Source organism: Labeo rohita, chromosome 7, assembly GCF_022985175.1.
Source record: "Labeo rohita strain BAU-BD-2019 chromosome 7, IGBB_LRoh.1.0, whole genome shotgun sequence".
NCBI classification, from domain to species: domain Eukaryota; kingdom Metazoa; phylum Chordata; class Actinopteri; order Cypriniformes; family Cyprinidae; genus Labeo; species Labeo rohita.
In genome coordinates this window covers 23,151,379-23,170,964 of record NC_066875.1, presented here as the reverse complement: position 1 = coordinate 23,170,964, position 19,586 = coordinate 23,151,379, and the positions used below count along the sequence as shown (strand labels likewise).

Sequence of the window (19,586 nt, the reverse complement as noted above, 5' to 3'; positions counted from 1 at the left end):
TTGAGGAGTGGTCATTTATAAACACATGGCACATCTTGCCAGCACTTCACATTTCGTGACTTTAGCGCATATGTTTATTTTGATGCATTAATTGGCCTGATTCTCACAGGACTGGAGAAGTGTGTGAGTGTGAATCATGTGACTTATTCTATTCAGTAAAGTACGGCGATTATTAAAGGGTTCTGTGGGATGAAAGAGCTTTCAGTTATAGAGGTAATGTCCCACCTGACTCGGGGAGTGGTTTCTGTCCTGAGGTTGTACATTAATAGTCTCACTGGGTTAAACTCACAATCTCCATCTCTTCCTCTTTTGCTCTCTCGTTTTTTTGCCCCAGTTTTGGAATGATCCATGACGGAGAGGGGAATCCCTGCCGGAAGACTGAAGGGAACATTATGTCTCCCACATTGGCTGGGAATAATGGTGTTTTCTCCTGGTCTGCCTGTAGTCGGCAATACTTGAACCGATTTTTAGGGTAAGCTCTCACTTCACTTATCATCAAAATGTGTTATATAAATACATTTTAGAAATGTGTATATTTAATTTGTTTTAGTAATAATAGTGTATGGTCTGTTTCTGTGCTCATCTTTTTTTGCGTGCATTTGTGTTCACAGAACAGCTCAGGCTTCGTGTTTAGTGGACGAGCCCAAGCAGATAGGCCAGTACAAGTATCCCGAGCAGCTTCCAGGTCAGCTGTATGATGCTGATATACAGTGCAAATGGCAGTTTGGCTCGAAAGCAAAACTGTGCAGCCTGGACTTTGTAAAGGTAACCAATAGTGTATAAAATATGCTCTTCATAGTTCAAGCCCTTTATGCTAAATTAGTTTGAACACATGCTGGAATCGGCAAACAACTCTAGTTAAAGAAGTTCACTTCCAGAACAAAAATTTACAGATAACTTACTCACCCCCTTGTCATCCAAGATGTTTGTGTCTTTCTTTCTTCAGTCGATAAGAAATTATTACGATTTTGGCGCTGAAGAAGAAAACGATGGGAGTTTTTTGCCCTAACCTAACTGTATTGACCCGAATTACACAGACTACAAGAGACAAGACAAGTGTTTGAGGTTAAAAAGTATATAAATTGTCGATTTGTTTTGAAAATGACCAATCGTTTCACTAGATAACACCCTGCATTTTGGAAGTTCAAACTTGGGGGTACCAATGTAGTCCACTATATGGAAAGAAATCCTGAAATGTTTTCCTCAAGAAACATAATTTCTTATCGACTGAAGAAAGAAAGTCATTAACATCTTGGATGACAAGGGGGTGAGTAAATTATCTGTAAATTTTTGTTCTGGAAGTGAACTTCTCCTTTAAATAATTAATCTTCGATACCTTTTGACTAAGCACAATCCCATAGAGACTGAGTCCATTTAGAGTCTCAGATATTTAAATGTGCTTCAACCTGTAATGTTTGTGTGTGGAGACATCATGGTCAACACAAACACACATCTGAGCTTTGGAAATAAAACAGTCTACTGAGAGGAAACCCACTGCCTCAAAATCTACTCTAAGTCTTCATTCACAGTCCGTGGACAACAAAGATGGACAGGGCCCCCTTTGGCATCCGCTGTAGCCTTTAGCGTCTAACGCACACATTGATATGCAAATAGTTATGCTTGGGAAATGAACATTGCGAGAGTCTATCTGTGGGATTAGCTCTCATGCTACGGACTTCCTCTTTGAGAGATCCCTGTTGCTTTTGTGCGCTCCGGGGACCTTGTACGTGCGCTGAAAAGGGTCTTGAACGTCAACCTTGATGGAAGGCAGCTGTACATCTTAATTAAGAATGATTGTGGAGATAAAACCCAGTGTTTTTGTTTTCTGTTCCCCCCAAACCATCCTGTCCTTGCCACAAAGTCGTTGAGATGTAATTAGCCGTGGGAGCTAGCGGTGTTAGCTACCCGATGATCCAGAGTCCAGTGTTGCTAGCTTTTGTAAACCATGTTTCTCTCACTGTCTGCCAGATGCAATCGGGCCGTCGGCCAGCAGTGGCCGGTGTCCCAACCTCTCATCACCCATTATTATCATCGTATTGTGGGAAGAAACAAAATGCAACGATAATAGCGTGTTTCTTTTGGGCAGCACAGTGATTGATTTTGACAGGCTTTTTTATTTGTTGGGGAAGTTGATTGGCCGTTGCTGTAGAAACAAGAGGTCGGCGTGGTGAGGTGCAAGCCAGGGAGGTTGAAGGGTTCCCAGCGGGTGTAGGCCCGTTTTTGACTGTGCTCTCTGTGTGTTCGTGCCCACCAGGACATCTGTAAATCATTGTGGTGCCACAGAACAGGACACCGGTGTGAGACCAAGTTCATGCCTGCTGCCGAGGGCACCATCTGCGGACCAGACATGGTGAGTGAGTGCTTGTCTGTTCACCTTTTCTCTGTCTGAACTCACTGAACCACCATTAAAGAGGAACACGAACTGACCGGTCTCTCTCTCACCATCTTTCTTCATCCACACCTGCGGTATTGTTCTCTGCTTTGTGTAAATGTTCCATATGGACAGTTGGGCCTTTCCACTGGTTGATGGGGATAAGAGGTGCTGATGTGTGGGACTGTGTGGCTTGGCTAGGCCGAGTCCTGCTCTCCAGGTGTAACTCTGGGCCGCATCCCAAACCAGCAGGCTCAAGATCTTTATAGATACACTTTCTCCTTTTCCTCACTTTCCCTCTAATACTGTGTCTTGTCTGTGACATGGAAAAAATCTGTTTGTCTGATAGTAGTCTGCTGTCTATGGGAGCCTGTTTCAGCCACTGAATAAAAAAAAAAAAAAGATTATTACGACTTTTAATCTCGCAATTCTTACTTTTTTCCTAAGAATTGCTTGATATAAACTCACAATTGCGAGTTATAAAGTCAGAGTAGCATGACAGAAATTCACAATTCTGACTTTTTTCTGAGAACTGCATGATATAAACTCACAATTATGAGTTATAAAGTCAGACACGGGGTAAAAGGCACACCAGCATAGGGTAAAACGCACACAGTATTGATACAAACATTTTTTTTTTTTTTAATAATGTCTAAGTTAATCACTTTAGTTTGTACTATTTTCTGCTTATTTTGATGATAAAATAATTATATTTTTGTTCAATGAATATACTGTCATTAAAATATGTTAATATAAAACATGTATTTTAAAATACAGAAATTAAATCATTTTAAAATGTCAAGATTCTGAAAGCATTGAAGGAGATCCCATAATAATTTAATATAGATTTACAGTAGTAACAGGAAGTGATATTTTATTATATTCTATGATTAATAGCATGTTTTTAAATATGATGATTTCATTCTAAACATGGTGATTGTCTCTAAGATGGACACACAACATAATATATGATATTTATTATCTGAATCTAACAATGTCATGTCAACAAATGGAAAAGTCTGCGTTCTATTAATTAGAATGTTCATTATTGTGCCTTTTAGCCCCAACAGCAGGGGAGCTTTTTACCCTAAATACCATACTTTTACACATTCTTTTGTAATTTAAAAACTGCTGTTTTAATTATCTTAAACAAAACTGAAAATCATTAAGAAGACCTTTGTCTGTATTAGATCAAATAAGCACAGAATCGACTTTGCGCAGCAAATTTGCATGTGTATCTTGAAAAGCGGATGTTTTTGAAAGTGCTACACCACGTTTTTCTGCCATCTAGTGGTTGAAAGGAAAATAATATCAAAGGCGCCTTTTACCCTGGGGCGCCTTTAGCCCTGTTGTACCCTAAAGTCATAATTGCAAAGTATAAACTCATAATTCTGGCTTTTTTACTAAAAATTGTGTGATATAAAATTGCGAGTCATAAAGTCGCATGTCTGATTTTTTTTTGTAAGTATTGCGTGATATAAACTCGCAATTGCAAATTATAATTTGCATTTTTATCTCACAAATGCGAGTTTGTATCTCACAATTTTGACTTTTTTTTCTTGCAATTCTGATATGATATAAACTCGCAATTGTACAACTCGTACAACAAGGCTACAGGCACACCCTAAGAAAAATGTGTTTTTCACTGCGCCCAAAGTGTATGATTGCGGAAAAAGATATATGTTTGTATTGGACATTTATGGAGCAACAGATTTTGTGTAAAAATAAATCATACAAGTTGAGAAATCTTATAAATGTATGAGGTGGTGTAAAAAAATTTTGGAATTGCAGCTTTTTATCTCAGAATTGTTTATGTTTTCTGGCTTTATAACTCTCACTTTATAACTTTATAACCATGAAAAAAATCAGAATTGCAAGATGTAAACTCTCACGAGAAAATTAAGAGAAAATCGCAATTACCTTTTTTATTATTTTTAATTCAGTGGTGGAAACAGGCTTCCATAGCTGTCTTTTCATCTACCCACCAAAAGTAATTTTCGTGTCTGTTATAAATTTCAACACATTTCTATATGAATTAAAAATTGTAAAAAAAAAATAAAAAAATAAAAAATAATAATTATGAGATAGTAATTATGAGATATGAGCCACATAAGAGTCTAACATAAGAAGTAAAGCCCCACTTATATATAGAGTTGGAGTTGTGAAACAATATAAATTATTATGAGAAATACTCATAATCCGAGATTGTGAAATATAACATTGTGAGATGTAAGGTTGTAATTGCAAGATGCAAAGTCACAATAAATCTAAGGCAGAAACAGGCTTTCACATTTAACTGATCGGTGTAAAATGTTCTTTCTTTTTATTTTTCCATAATGCAGTGGTGCAGGAGAGGACAGTGTGTCAAATTTGGTGATCATGGTCCTAGAGCAGTGCATGGCCAGTGGTCAAGCTGGTCCGAGTGGTCTGACTGTTCACGCACCTGTGGTGGAGGAGTCATGCACCGAGAGCGATCCTGCAACAGCCCCAGGTAACCAAAAACTCAAAGATATCAGACAGTGTGCTTCAGACTCATTCATGCTAAGATACTGACACATTTCATTTTTTTATGAACCATCTATTATGCATTTGAAGAAAATGGTTCAGTTCAGCGTGTGTGAGAGAGGAAATCCAGATAAACATAGCATCTGACTGCAAAATTGTACTCTGGCTGTTTGTTTATGCTAATTAAAATCGCTGAAGTAAAAAGTTAATGGCATTTTTTTATCGTAAGGCTGCCTTGATTGGTAGATTAGCTGTGAATGGTGGAAGCACTTGTGTTTTCCTGACCGACTGACCTACTGCGAGTCCTAGATTACCCCCGAACTTTGACACACTGAGTAATCTTGGATTAAGTGTATTCTGGTATGTCAGGGTTCACTGTTTCAGAATGCACAGGATCAGTGTATCTACTAGAGAGAATAAATAGACAGTCATACAAACAAGCAACTTACAATAAATAAATAAATATTTACATGTATGCATTGGTAGATGCTCATATCCAAAGTGATTTACACTGTATTTAAGGTATATAATATAAAGCAGGATTGTTAAAGATTTGAGTGTCTGTCAAATAGTAGATGGAGTGTTTGTGCGTTTAGGTTCAGGTGCTTCCTCTCTTTATGTGGTGGCAGGTTTATTTGAGATTGGGTTTCTATAGACCACAGATGGCTCAATGTGTGGTTTGGTCAAAAACACAGAACATGGAATTGTGCTTCATCAACATTTGGCTGTCTAGAGCATCTTAACATATTTCTGTTGGAATAGGAAATACTTATAATGCCTTAGACAGCCAGACCAACACGTCTGACGTGAACAGTTCCAGTAAAGAAAGAAAGCAAGAAAGAAACTATTCAAAGTCATGTGAGTTGAGGTGGAGAACTTCAAAGATGCCCTGGAAATACCCAGCCCAAAAATCATTGTGCGTTTGTTAAATTGCACACATATGATCTGTATTATCCATTGTGATCTCATGCAAAATGTTTAGGTAGATTTAAAGATCAGATTGATTTGAAGATCCATCCATAGATGCACAACATTTGGAAAGACGCTGTAAAATGATTGCTTTTTGGAAGCACTTTGCTAGGAAAGAGCAGGCGTTTCCCGCTCTATTGCAAGAAAGCTGTTTTGGAATGCAGAATATGCTGTATAGAAATGTTTTTTATCTGAATATATGTATTGAATTCGAAAAAGAGGGGGTGGAAATATTTTTATTCTACGATTGTTTATTTAATTTCTGTTATTTGTGGGCAGACTATGAAGTGTTTTCAGTGTGAGTGCTTTAATGTTTTCTTTTTTGTCCTGATTTGGTTGGTCTGTATTAGTTCAATAGCGTCTAATCCACTTGAGAGAGACTTAGGGTGCTTTTAAGGCAGAATTTCTATAATCACTATAATCCGAGATTTTTGGGGATTTTTGGGTTTAGTAAAAATAAGACAATATTGCTGCTTTTCACACTGCAGTCAGATCATTGTAGCAGACTTCTCTTCTCACTGCACGGCTGTTTACACATGTTTATGAGGTGCAAACCATGAACATCTGTCTGCATTCCGCATGGAAAGCAGAGTTCATGTTGATCAGAGCATTTTATCTGTATTTCATTCGGAAATGTTTCAAAAGAGTTTTGATGGACAATCTTCCCTTACGGATTTTAGACAGCACCTGCAGCGGAATAGGTGCTGGTATGTCTTCTGTTTGTGGCGGTGAGGTTCAAGGGGAATCCCCATACTCATCACTTCAGTATCTTCAGGTCCTCAGGAGACAGCTGTTAAAGCCAGCTGCATGAGATGTCATCTCATTCAAACAACATTTATCAGTAAATATTATCTGATAAATATGCTCCCTTGACTTTATCCATACTCAGCTGCCAGATACAGGTTTGTGTGTCTTTAATATGAGTGTTTGAGAAATGCATCTCTTGGCAAAAGTGTAGTGTAGGTGGTTGTTTTTGGGATTACTTATTTGAAGTTTGTTTACTGTACAGGATACAGTGTTAAGTAACAGAGTATGGGTAGCATTAATACACCATTACCAGAGGCCAAAGTTGAAAGAGTAGGATGCATGTACAATCACCCTCAGGTCTTCGGAAAGCCCCTAACAAACAAACGATTTATTTCATTGCATCATTGTTTGGTTCTGTTTATTTATATGTAGAGGGCTCTGTTTTAATGACTTGACTTTAAAGTGGATATCTGATGGCTAACAATGTGGGCATAATGAGGGTTTGATTAAAGATGGGGGTCTTAGAGATTGGAGATGTATTGAGAGACTGAGGTAGAGAAGGATGTGGTCTACGTGGGGAGTTTTGTGGAGATTCAGGCAAGCAGACAGACAGGGTGACCCTATTTCCTCTGAAGTTTGCATTAAGTATAGCTGTTCTGAGATTTAATATTCCCCAGTTGAAAAACAATGCTACAAAGTCGTGTCGACAAAGAGAAAAAGAGAACAGTGTTCCCTTTTGCCAGCAACTATTGTGTGAAGTTTAGCATGTAGCACAAAATTGATTTGGGCACAGTTATTTCAACGTATAATCAGAAAACATGCACTTGGCTTTCTTCCCCGCCTCTCTTCTTTCAATCGCTCGCTGTGCTTTGTGTGTTTTTGTAAGTGCTCTACCATATGGGCCCACTGTCACTAAAGCTTTAATAGGATCAGCCTGAAAACCTGCTCCAAAAACAAAAGCAGACATGCACAAACAGCCGTCTGACAGCATTGTTAGACTATCATTGATCTTACTGACTTCTCCTGAAAAGTGAGGCATAATTTCCTAAAGCAATATTTATACACACCCATATATCAATGGTTCCCAGACTTTTTTTATGCCAGCATCCACCTAGAGAAGTATAATCTTTCTTGACACCCACCAAAAACTTTTTAGTAAGACAGAAAAAAAAGTTTTATTAAAGGAATTGAATACATAGTAAGTGCATATATATTTTTGTAGGGCAACCTGGAAGTTAACTTCAAGGGTTAGTTCACCCAAAAGTGAAAATTAGCCCATTATTTACTCACCCTCAATGCATCCCTGGTGTGTATGACTTCCTTCTTTCAGACGAATGCAATCGGAGTTATATTAAAAATCGTTCTGGCTCTTCAAAGCTTTATAATGGCAGTGGGTGGGTGTTTCTCTTTAACAGTTCAAAACAAGTCCAATAAAGTGCATCCATCCATAATAAAATGTGCCTCACATAGCTCCGGGGGGGTGAATAAAGGCCTCCTGTAAAGTATCAGAGAGTTTTTGTAAGAAAAATATCCATATTTAAAACGCAAGAATCACTTTTCTCTAGCTTGCGCTAACAAGTTGTACAGGTTCCAGGTGGACAGGTGTCGAATCACAACAACGATCGTAAATTAGAAGTACAAAACGAGGATTTGTAAAGAAAAATGTTAGAGGATTTTGATATAAGCCAAGGTGAGACTGGTTTTCCTTTGCTAAAGTAAGGAAATTTAGCTTCCCTTGCTCCCGTAAACAAACATTGGTTTTCATGAGACTTACAGTCCTACGTCATCTGCCCGGAGCGGCTTCTGTGTACCACTGTTAGCGCAAGCTATAATAAAGTGATTATTACATTTTAAATATGGATATTTTTCTTACGAAAACACATTGATTTGCCACAGGAGGCCTTTATTCACAGCCTGGAGCTGTGTGAGGCACTTTTTATTATTGATGGAAGCATTTAATTAGACTTGTTTTGGACTGATGATAAGAAACACCTGCCCTTTGCCATTGTAAAGCTTGGAGGAGTCTGAACAATTTTTAATACAGCTTCGACTGCATTCGTCTGAAAGAAGGAAGTCATATACACCTTGAATAACTTGAGGGTGAGTAAATAATAGCCTAATTTTCATTTTTGGGTGAATTAACCCTTTAACAGTGCTTCTCTCAACAAAAACCAATAGGATTTCCCATTGGTCGCTGGATTATTGCACAAAATAAACTTTGTGACCAACAAAAGTTTATGATTCTTCTATGTTTTGGTGAAGATAATCTTCACAAATGAACGCAGCTTTTATAAACTTAAGTAGGCTATAAACAAACTACTCCGCTGTCACACAACTTCAAAGTCACCAGCAAGTTTCCAACAAATCTTTTGATCTTTACTTAAAATTTACAAGCTGGAATGTTTTAGTTTTAGCATAGTTTGCAAGGAGCTGAGTATAAACACAGCTAGGCTGTAAAAGTGCACTAGTGAGTAGATGAGTTTACCTGTTTTGCCTTCGTAACAACCTCTTTAGCTCTATTTAGCCACTTGTTAGCTCCAGCCTTTTCTTCAAAACACGTAAAAGCTTAAAAAATAAAGAGTAGGATGTTACTGATGTATTTTATGTTGTAAAATAAAACATAAAATATGCTGAGCTTGTTAACCACTGACCTTATTTTAGGCATTTAAAGGATTAGTTCACTTCCAGGATAAAAATGTCCTGATAATTTACTCACCCCCATGTCATCCAAGACGTTCATGTCTTTCTTTCTTCAGTCGAAAAGAAATTAAGGTTTTTGAGGAAAGCATTCCAGGATTTTTCTCCATATACTGGACTTCAAGGGGGATCAGTAAGTTTTAGGTCCAAATTGCAATTTCAATGCAGCTTCAAAGGGCTCTACACAATCCCAGCTGAGGAATAAGGGTCTTATCTAGCAAAACAATCTGTCATTTTCTAAAAAATACATAAATAAAAATGTATATACTTTTTAACCACAAATGCGTTAGCTCTGCAATGCGTGTCTGTGACTTGACACATTACGTAATTACATTGGAAACACATGCAGTTTTGTAAAACGTGTTTGACTTTCTTTGCACGTTCGCTTTTTAAAAACTTGGTTGGTGCAGCCTATATCACACGTGAGCTTTCCAACGTGACTATGAGCATTTGTGGTTAAAAAAATATATACATTTTTATTTTTTTAGAAAATGACTGATTGTTTCACTAGGTAAGACCCTTACTCCTCGGCTGGGATCATGTAGAGCCCTTTGAAGCTGCTCTGAAACTGCACTTTGGACCTTCAACCCTTTGGGTCCCATTAAAGTCCATTATACAGAGAAAAATCTTGGAATGTTTTCCTCAAAAACCTTAATTTCTTTTCGACTGAACAAAAAAAAAAACATGAACATCTTGGATGACATGGGATTGAGTAAATTATCAGAGAATTTTTGTTTTGGAAGTGAGCTAGTCTTTTAACCAAAAACCCACTGACTTTCAGAGGATGAAACCAGAAGCTCTAAAATTCTGGAATTTGCAATTCAGTAAGTGAATCATATGTTGACTCAGTAGCCACTGTAATGGATTTGGTGAGTTAAATCAATGAAGGTTCTTTTCAAACAATAATCAACTCTATAGAGTCATTGTTTACATATGTTTACGTGCATCTGAAAACACCACCGTTCTAGTGACCCACTTATTCCCACTCTGCAGCCCACGAGCGGGTCAAGACCCTCAGTTTGAAAACATCTGTTCTAGACAATAGAGCTATGTTGTCAGTTTTCAAAAAAGAAGTATTTCATTTATCTCACTGTGTGTTTTTTCCCCATGCTTTCTCTGTTTGATCACTGTACATGCATAAAGATGATGAGTGATTTTTAAAAGCGCGTGGAAGGCTCATCTGTCCTCTCTGTGAGCGGTTTTCTAACCTCAAGTGTGAACATGCAATAAAAAGCTAAAGGCCAGAGACTAAAAGAACGTGCACAGACACACACACACACACATTGACGGGCACATGGCACAGTCCTTTGCTTTGAGGTTAGGCTACAAGAGGGTACCCAAGAGTCTTCCACTTTAAAACGTGCAGCCATGCCGCAAGCATGCCTCCGCTCTCACAGCCTCAGTTACAGGAGCTGCAGGACCGCTTTTCCCTCAGGAAAGATGGTGACTGTGCTTCATGTGGCACTTGGAGGCATTCCTGTGGCATTGGGAGAGGCTACAGCTCTTCTCCAGCCTCAAGCTGCCTCAGCAAGACAGGATGACGGATCGAACACATTGTCCAGAGCCTGAGGGCTGACCTTTTATGATATCCAGCCTTGCTTGCATAAGTTACAGGTTTAGAAGTAAGGATGAATAAATGAATTTCCGTGTTGGTCCAAGCAGGTTTGTGTTAGTTTGGTGGTTGTTTTTAGCTAGATCAGCCTATCAAGGTCAGCTAAGAAAACAAGGTAGGGACCATCAAAAACAAACCATTTTCAACCAGGTTTCCTATTTGGCTGCAAGCACGTTGACTCAGATAACACAATGTGTAAAGTACATCAGCACAGCTGCGTGTTGTCTTGTTCTCGTTGAAGTTTATTATTCAAAAATCATAGCTGTTGAAAACACAGACGAGTCCAAGTCATGAATGGAATTGTATCCCAAACACTTTATATCTTTTACAGCTGTCAGTTGGGATGTGATTCAGTCAGACACATCACCGATAATGCACAAAGACATTCCCTTAGTGCAGATGCTAATGCACATCATATGTAATGCATCTCACCAGCCCGTCTTCCAAAAAATACCGAATGGCTGTCATTCCTCTCGCATGTTGAATGCTTGCTGAGGCACATCTGTTTCTTCTCTTCTTCTCGCTCTCTCTCTCCTCGCTTCCATGTTCGCTTGCGCTAATTGCTGGTTGTTTCACCCAAGCCCACAGCACAACGGCAAGTTCTGCCAAGGCCCCGGTCGACTGCACCAGCTGTGTAACACCAAGCCATGCCAGCCCAACGGAGTGGACTTCAGAGCTCAGCAGTGCGCCGAGTACAACAGCAAACCCTTCAGGGGATGGTACTACAAATGGAAGCCATACACCAAAGTGGAAGGTATGGGAGATATTTGGGCCTTAGTGCATTCATTACGAACAAAAGCAAATGTCTCATTAACAGCTGGAAGAGAGCACCATAAACCTCTGCTGTGGGTTCAAAATCCCCATGCGTCTTCATTTACTGGACGAGCGAGACTCACACTTGTTTTTTTTTTTTTTTTTTTTTTTTAATAGAATGTATAATAAATGTACACTACCAGTCAAAAGTTTTTGAACAGTAAGGTTTTTAATGTTTTTTTTAAGGTCTCTTCTGCTCACCAAGCCTGCATTTATTTGATTCTAAGTACAGCAAAACCAGTAAAATTGTGAAATATTTTTACTATTTAAAATAACTGTATATATAATAACTGAATATATTTTAAAATGTCATTTATTCCTGTGATTTCAAAGCTTAATTTTTAGCATCATTACTCCAGTCACATGGTCCTTTAGAAATCATTCTAATATTCTGATTTGCTGCTCAAAAAACATTTATTGTTATGTTGAAAACAGATTTTTTTTAGGTTTCTTTGATGAATAGAACGTTCAGACAAACAGCATTTATCTGAAATAGAAATCTTTTGTAACATTATAAATGCCTTTATCATCACTTTCGATCAATTTAAATCATCTTTGCTAAATAAAAATATTAATTTCTATATATATATATATATATATATATATACCGACTCCGAGCTTTTGAATGGGATAGTATATAATGTTACAAAAGCTTTTTATTTCAGATAAATGCTGATCTTTGGATCTTTCTATTCATCAAGGAATCCTGAAAAAATGTACTCAGCTGTTTCAAATAATGATAATAATAATAATAATAATAATAATAATACTGTTTCTTGAACAGCAAATCAGCATATTAGAATGATTTCTGAAGGGTTATGTGACACTGAAGACTTGAGTAATGATGCTGAAAATTTAGTTTTGATCAAAGGAATAAATTACATTTGAAAATGTATTCAAATAGAAAGCAGCTATTTTAAACAGTAAAAATATTTCACAATATTACTGCTTTTGCTGTATTTTGGATCAAGGAAATGCAGGCTTGGTGAGCAGAAAAGATTTATTTAAAAAACATAAAAAATCTTAATGTTAAAAAACTTTGACTGGTAGTGTATGATTAAAATAAAATAAAATAAAATAAAATACCATTTGTTTTTATTAATATTTTTTATATTGAGTATTAAGTTAATATACAAGTAATAAGTTAATATTAGTTATGTTTTTTAAATCTCTCCATGTTTTACAAGGCTGCATTTATTTAATGAAAATACAGTAAAACAGTAATATTTTAAATTTTAATTAGCAGCCATTAATCTAGTCTTCAGTGTCACATGATCCTTCAGAAATCATTATAGTAAATAAATAAATCTGACCTCCAAACTTTTGACCGGTGTATGTACCCTTGTCTGGCATAACTAATAACAAAACTGCAAAAAACATTAATCTCAGACCTTGCCTTCTTAGTTATTGATGCCCTCTAATATCTGAGTCAGCAAAAACAGGTGTGTTTTTAAATAGTAATCATTCTCAGTTGTTTTTGACAATATGTGTTGAGATTGTTACATATTACAAATATATTCCACCCAAGCGATTCATCCCACCTAATGTGTGTTGACTAAGCTGTGCATGGATTTGGACTGAAAACATGTATCCACTCGTTCTGTGAGTGCAGTGCACTGATCAACCCCATAGGCAGGTTTGGACCTGAATAGGACCCTGTTTGCGTATTTGGGTTTTCTTAAAGCAGATTGGGAGTGAAAAAGTGAAAGGATAGAAACAAATGGGTATTGACCTGTCAGATTTTTTTGAACTAATGAAAAGGCCCTGAGAGGAGATGCTGAGCTCATGCTAAACTGAAAAACCTCTGCAGTGTATCCAGAGGTTTCAGTGGGGTGAATGGAGCTCAGCGCTCTAATCAGTAGGTCATGTGTTTCAGTGGTTAGTACAGGTGTTAGGAAGCGCTTATCCGTATTTGACTGGGATTTTGGATGTAGATCAAATTGGATTAAACCTCTGACGTGTCCTATTGTTAAGTTCTACTTGGCCTTCTCTTTACTTTTAGAGGCATTATTCAGATTTGAGCTTTTATTGTTAGGTTTACTGTCGTTTGTACAAGCACAGTAATTATGACCTAAAAAAATAATGAATCTAAATCTAACAGCTCATACTTAGCTCCTGTACTGAATGAGCCTGGATATCTGTGTGGATGCAGATGCATCTCTGATAGGCCCATATTTTTCTCTCAGTAGGAGAGTTGGATAGAGTCTCCCCTCTTGCATTCCAGCTTTATGGGCCCATTTGTAACAGAGTTTTAAGTTTTAGTGTAACATGTGTTCTGTGGGTATGTTCTCTACAGCATGGTGAGCCTTCCAGTTGCTTCACAGCCAACCACACACAGCTTAAACATGCCCAGTAATTAGCACTAGACAGTAGCACACATCTGCATTGTGTCTGCTAGGAATAAATGGTGCTTTATTTTATTTTATTTTATTTTACAGCAATTTGTGTTGAATAGAGCAATTCCATTCTCAAGCTCAAACTGAAATGTGATGTGTGGGAATCAGTGATAGTGTGGGTTTGTGGGTTTGTGCATGTGTTTTAAAGAATTGTTTTCTATTTTACATAAAAGTCCACCTGCGTTTTGTCTGAAAAAATGTTCACAGGATTACTGCTCCATATGTCCTCATGCATGAAACTTTATAGCGGCACGCTGAGGGTACCAGTACACAGCTTCAGAAGATCTAACATAAAGTCGCTCTGAAGCTATAAGATCTAATGACCCTATTCATCTCCTATCTAGAAGAGGACATCTGTAAGCTGTACTGCATTGCTGAGGACTTTGATTTTTTCTTCGCTATGTCCAGCAAAGTCAAAGATGGGACGTCTTGCTCTGACTACAAAGGAGGGGTGTGCATTGATGGGATATGTGAGGTATGTGAGGAGGTGATGATTCTGAGACTGTCATTTTTCTGGCATCACTTTAACTGCTGATTTTGCATTGGTTTTTCGCATGAGAATTGATTGACATATGCATTTGTTATATTCATCAGGCCCAGTGGGCTAAACTGTCAGTTTGAAAATATCTTTTTAATAACGTTATCTGTGTAGCTGGTGGGCTGTGACCAGGTGTTGGGATCAAAGGCCGCTTTGGATGCCTGTGGAGTGTGTAAAGGAGACAACTCCACCTGCAAGTTCTACAGTGGCCAGTACACCCTCCAGCACAGAGCCAACGGTAAGGTTCTTGTAGAGCATGTATCTTTCATACCTTTGGGTCTTCTTTGACAAAACAATATTTTGAAGAAAATAACAGGCTTCAAGAGAAAGAAGCAAGGAGTAAATTCACTACAAAATAATAGAAAAAAATGCCTAAAGCAGTGGTTCTCACCTGAGATGGTTCTTATTTTTATCAGTGTTACATTTTTTCAGAATTCTTTGATCAATAGGAAGTTAAAGGATTAGTTCACTTCCAGAATTAAAATTTCCTGTTAATTAACTCACCCATGTGTCATCCAGGATGTTCATGTCTTTCTTTCTTCAGTCAAAAAGAAATGAAGGTTTAAGATTAAGAAATAAAAAAAAAAAACATTCCAGGATTTTTCTTCATAGTGGACTTCAATGGTGCCCAACTGGTTGAAGATCCAAATTGCAGTTTCAGTGCAGCTTCAAAGGGCTCTACACGATTCCAGCCCGAAATAAGCGTCTTGTCTAGCAAGACAATCGGTCATTTAAAAAAAAATCTAATTTATATACTTTTTAACCACAAATGCTCATCTTGCACTAGCTCTGTGACTTCAAGCATTACGTAGTCATGCTGGAAAAGTCACACACGGTTAAATCTTTGTCTGTGTACTTTGTTTCAAAAATGTAGGGTATACATGTTATTTTTTTTAGAAAATGACTAATCATTTTGCCAGATAAGACTCTTATTACTCAGCTGGGATCGTGTAGAGCCCTTTGAAGCTGCATTGAAACTGAAATTTGGACCTTCAACCCACTGATCCCCATTAAAGTCCACTATATGGAGAAAAATGCTGGAATGTTTTCCTCAAAAACCTTCGTTTCTTTTCGACTGAAGAAAGTATGAACATCTTGGATGACATAGGGTGAGTAAATTATCAGGTAATTCTTACGCTGTAAGTGAACTAATTCTTTAAAAAATACCTTTAAGGTCACATTTGATGAATTTAATACATTCTTTCTCAGTTAAGAATTGTTTCTTAAAATCGTACTGACCTCAAACTTCTGAATCTTTCACAAATCATCAGTTTTTTAAGGACTGAACACTGTAGGGGTTAAATAGGTGGTATTTGATTCTTCTGATTTGATCAGAATAGTTTGAGAACTAGTGGCCTTTAATAAAATTTAATAAAAGATCATAGAGACTGAAAAAAGAGAAAAATAATCCTTGTAGTATAGGTAAGTCTGTCACTTTAGACCTCTCTCAGCAGACTTCACAGAAAAGTGCAATGCATTTTTTAGAGCACTTACACAGCAAGAACTCTGCAGTCTGGCACCTCATCGCTCTCGTCCGACTGGAGGAGGTGATAATGCATCAGCTCAAAGATGCCTGTTCCCTCTGGCCTTTAAAAATGCAGAAAAGGCAGAAGTGAGCAGACACTGCATACCCATTTTCCCTTTTTTTCCTTCTTTTCAGAGTACTACCCCGTCGTGATGGTTCCCGCTGGAGCGAGGAGCATCAGGGTGCAGGAGATGGAGATCTCCACCAGCTACCTGGCCGTCCGCAGCCTGAAGCGTGGCACCTATTACCTGACGGGGGATTGGACGGTGGACTGGCCTGGCAGGTTCCAGTTCGCAGGCACTACGTTCAACTATCAGCGCTCTTTCAACCAGCCTGAGACCTTGTACGCCGCAGGCCCCACTAATGAGACCCTGCTCTTTGAAGTGAGTCACCCCCGTCCCCGTCCGGCCTGACACCTGTTAGCGAATTAGCCATGACAGGGTCTTGGCAAGAGCGCCGTGGCCATTCGGTCAGATGAAAACAAGGCTAAGGGACAGTGAGTGAGCGAGAGAGATGAGAAACAAACGAGAGAAAGATAGAGAGAGAGACAGAAGAGAAGAGACACAAATGAGTCGAACGGACAGACTAACGCCCCTGTTTGGGATTAATTGCAGGCCAGAGCCGACGTGGTCATTGTGACTTTCATCTTCAGTATGTAGAGATTCGAGATCAAACGGTGCGACAATGTGAATGGCACTAAGCTTTGAACTCGCTGCACTGTGTGCTCCTGCTAATGGGTAGCACTGGGCACTGCTTACATGAAGGGTGATGGCTATGGGTTCAGATGACCGTTGAGGTTAAGTCATAGTAAGGGCGCTTCATATATCTGCACAAATCTGAAGCGGGGATAAAAGAGAGAATTTGATTTCAAAAGAATCCTTTAAACCTTTTATCGCCATTGTGTTCAACTGTAGTAGATCAGTTCTGTGGGCTGATATACAATATTAAGCTTGCTCTTAGAAAGAGAATTTGCTCACTCATGATCAGTGATGGGAATAGCCGCTTACTAACAGCGTTATTTTTCTCAGTAAAGATTAAACGAATTATCGTTTTGCCCATTACAATGCTGTTATCAGATATTAGTCTGGTAAGTAAACTAAAAGATTTACTAGCCATTGGCGACTCTATTGCTAAGGTGTCCATAGAGGGTTGATAATATTTACAATAATTCATTGAATTTGATAGGTGTCTCTCACGTTGTCCCACAGCAACATTAAAATTGTGTAGATTAGTGTACTATGTTTCATAATGATAATTTATTCTATTTAGTGTCCATTTAATTCGTTTAACATTTTTAATATAGGGGACATCCAAGTTATTTGACCTATTTGAACTTTTTTTTTTCCAAAATAACACAATAGTTACTTTCCCTTGTAATCAGTTACTTTTATAATGATGTAACTTAGTTACTAACTCAGTTACTATTTGTGTAGTAATAGCTAACTAGTAACTATAATTAATACTTTTCTAAAGTAACATGTCCAACATGTCCTTGATGCAGCATTATTTGTGTATTACAGTTAGAAATAGTTCTGTTATCTCTTGGCCAAAAGAAAAAAAAGTGAGAAAATTACTTTTTTAAAGGGATAGTTCCCCCAAAAATGAAAATTCTCTCATTATTCACCCTCATGTCATTCCAAACCTATAAGACCTTCGTTCATCTTCATATGAATTTGGTAGTTGCGTTGCTGTCTGTGCAGGGTCAAAAAAGGTCTTGGATTTCATCAAAAAATTCTTAATTTTTGTTCTGAAGGTGAACGAAGGTCTTACGAGTTAATAACGACATAAGGGTGAGTAATTAATGACAGAATTGTTGGGTGAACTATCCTTTTAAGTCTCAGGAAAACAGCTCTGCTTGCATTGAGGTAAAGGAAGGTTTGTTACCAACACCTCAAGCTGTTCAAAACCCATTTGGTCTTGATACTATTGCAGGTGTTGTTGTGCAGGTTGTGCAAAAGTTAGCATGCTTCATTTAATATACTTTCATTTTGATCTTATTTACTGGTCTTTGATCTGCACAGCATTCAACCTGTGCTTTACGTGCATGTAGCATTCCCCTTCAGCCCACATGCCCTCTCTTCATTACGATTTTCCCCAGGGTGGGCGATGGCAGCAGAGACCTGATTTGCAAGATGAGTTGGCATTAATCTCTCTAAGTATGCTCTGTAATTTCAAGAAAAAGAGGAGGGTAGAGAGAGATTAAAAGATTAAGATTTTTGCAATTGAACTCAATAGATCAGAGAGGCTTGGGGTTGCGATTCGAGGGAAGCAGCTGGTCAATTATGCTTGGCTGGATCTCTCGGTTTAACCTGCTATGGAAAATGGATAAGTTTCAGCTTCAGGAACCTTAGGAAAGTGCATTTTGAGAAATGTGAATGTAAACGTTGACATGGTTCCAAAGCTTGTAATCAGCTCAGCCATGTGGACTGAGAGGCACTAGACGAGACATAACAGAGGAGTTCCTTTCAAACTTGAAGTGCTTTTGATTTAAACATTTTTTACGATTTCTTTAGGTATTGAAATTCTTGTGGCATGTCTTAAGAGGGTCATGCCAGCCCAGAATGATTCGTTTAGATGTGGTATCCGTGCTCCCATTCATCAGTCTTTCATTCACTCGTTTCTTCATGGCGGGAGGAACTGCTACACTTCTAGCCAGGGCACAGATGGATTTTTGTGTAGTAACCTTATACTGGGAGTGCTTGATAATGAACCTGTCCTAGTAGTCCTGTTCAACAGAGTTTAGTAATTACCCCAGATTTTCCGTCATTATTCAGAATAACTGGAGTGAAAGATAGAGAGCGGGCGTCTAGAGAGAGAAGCACATCAGATGAAGCTTTCATTGCAACACAAGACAAAAGAAGACTTGCTTTTACAGTATTTGGATGGGATATTTTGCATGTTGAATCGATGTTCAAAATTATGATTCTTGCTGCATATGTTAGGTCTGAAACTCTAGACTTCCTATATCAGTGCACAGACATGGTGCAGTGGACTCTTGCTGGTCTGGACACTGGATCAGAAGAGGTAGAGTTTCCCCATGTGTTGTATCCATAGTCAGATGGCTAGCCGGATCACAGATGGATCAGAGACCTCCTCCTGAGTCTGAATCTGGAATAGCTGCTCTGCGTTCAGTGCCAACTGTAAATCTGGACCAGCTTTGAACAGGCTAGCGTGCAGGGTCTCATGGACCGCTTCCAGGGCAATAGATTCAGCCTGGACACTCAGAGAGAGAGTGGGCCAAGATACAGTATGTTAAAAAGTTTGCTAACTTGCCACTGTGTTTCAGTATACTTGTTTTACTTTCACTGGAAACCCTCCATCCTTCAAATACCGCCTTTGTTTGATTCGCACAATGACTTCTGCTGTCTTGTTGATAGATTCTTTCCTCTACTACAGGTCTGGACTTACTTGAA

At 38.3% G+C, this 19,586-nt stretch overlaps 1 protein-coding gene across 3 annotated transcripts in view; it reads left to right on the top strand.

Annotated features, from left to right (window-relative positions):
- adamts18 (ADAM metallopeptidase with thrombospondin type 1 motif, 18) overlaps window positions 1–19,586 on the top strand; it is a 64,825-nt gene that overhangs the window by 25,076 nt on the left and 20,163 nt on the right. For all 3 annotated transcript variants that reach the window (XM_051113853.1, XM_051113855.1, XM_051113854.1), the window contains 8 exons: window positions 335–472; window positions 612–765; window positions 2,255–2,350; window positions 4,714–4,862; window positions 11,483–11,655; window positions 14,455–14,585; window positions 14,763–14,886; window positions 16,309–16,556. In XM_051113853.1, coding sequence (XP_050969810.1) covers window positions 335–472; window positions 612–765; window positions 2,255–2,350; window positions 4,714–4,862; window positions 11,483–11,655; window positions 14,455–14,585; window positions 14,763–14,886; window positions 16,309–16,556 — 1,213 coding nt within the window. The remainder of the gene's footprint in view (window positions 1–334; window positions 473–611; window positions 766–2,254; window positions 2,351–4,713; window positions 4,863–11,482; window positions 11,656–14,454; window positions 14,586–14,762; window positions 14,887–16,308; window positions 16,557–19,586) is intronic.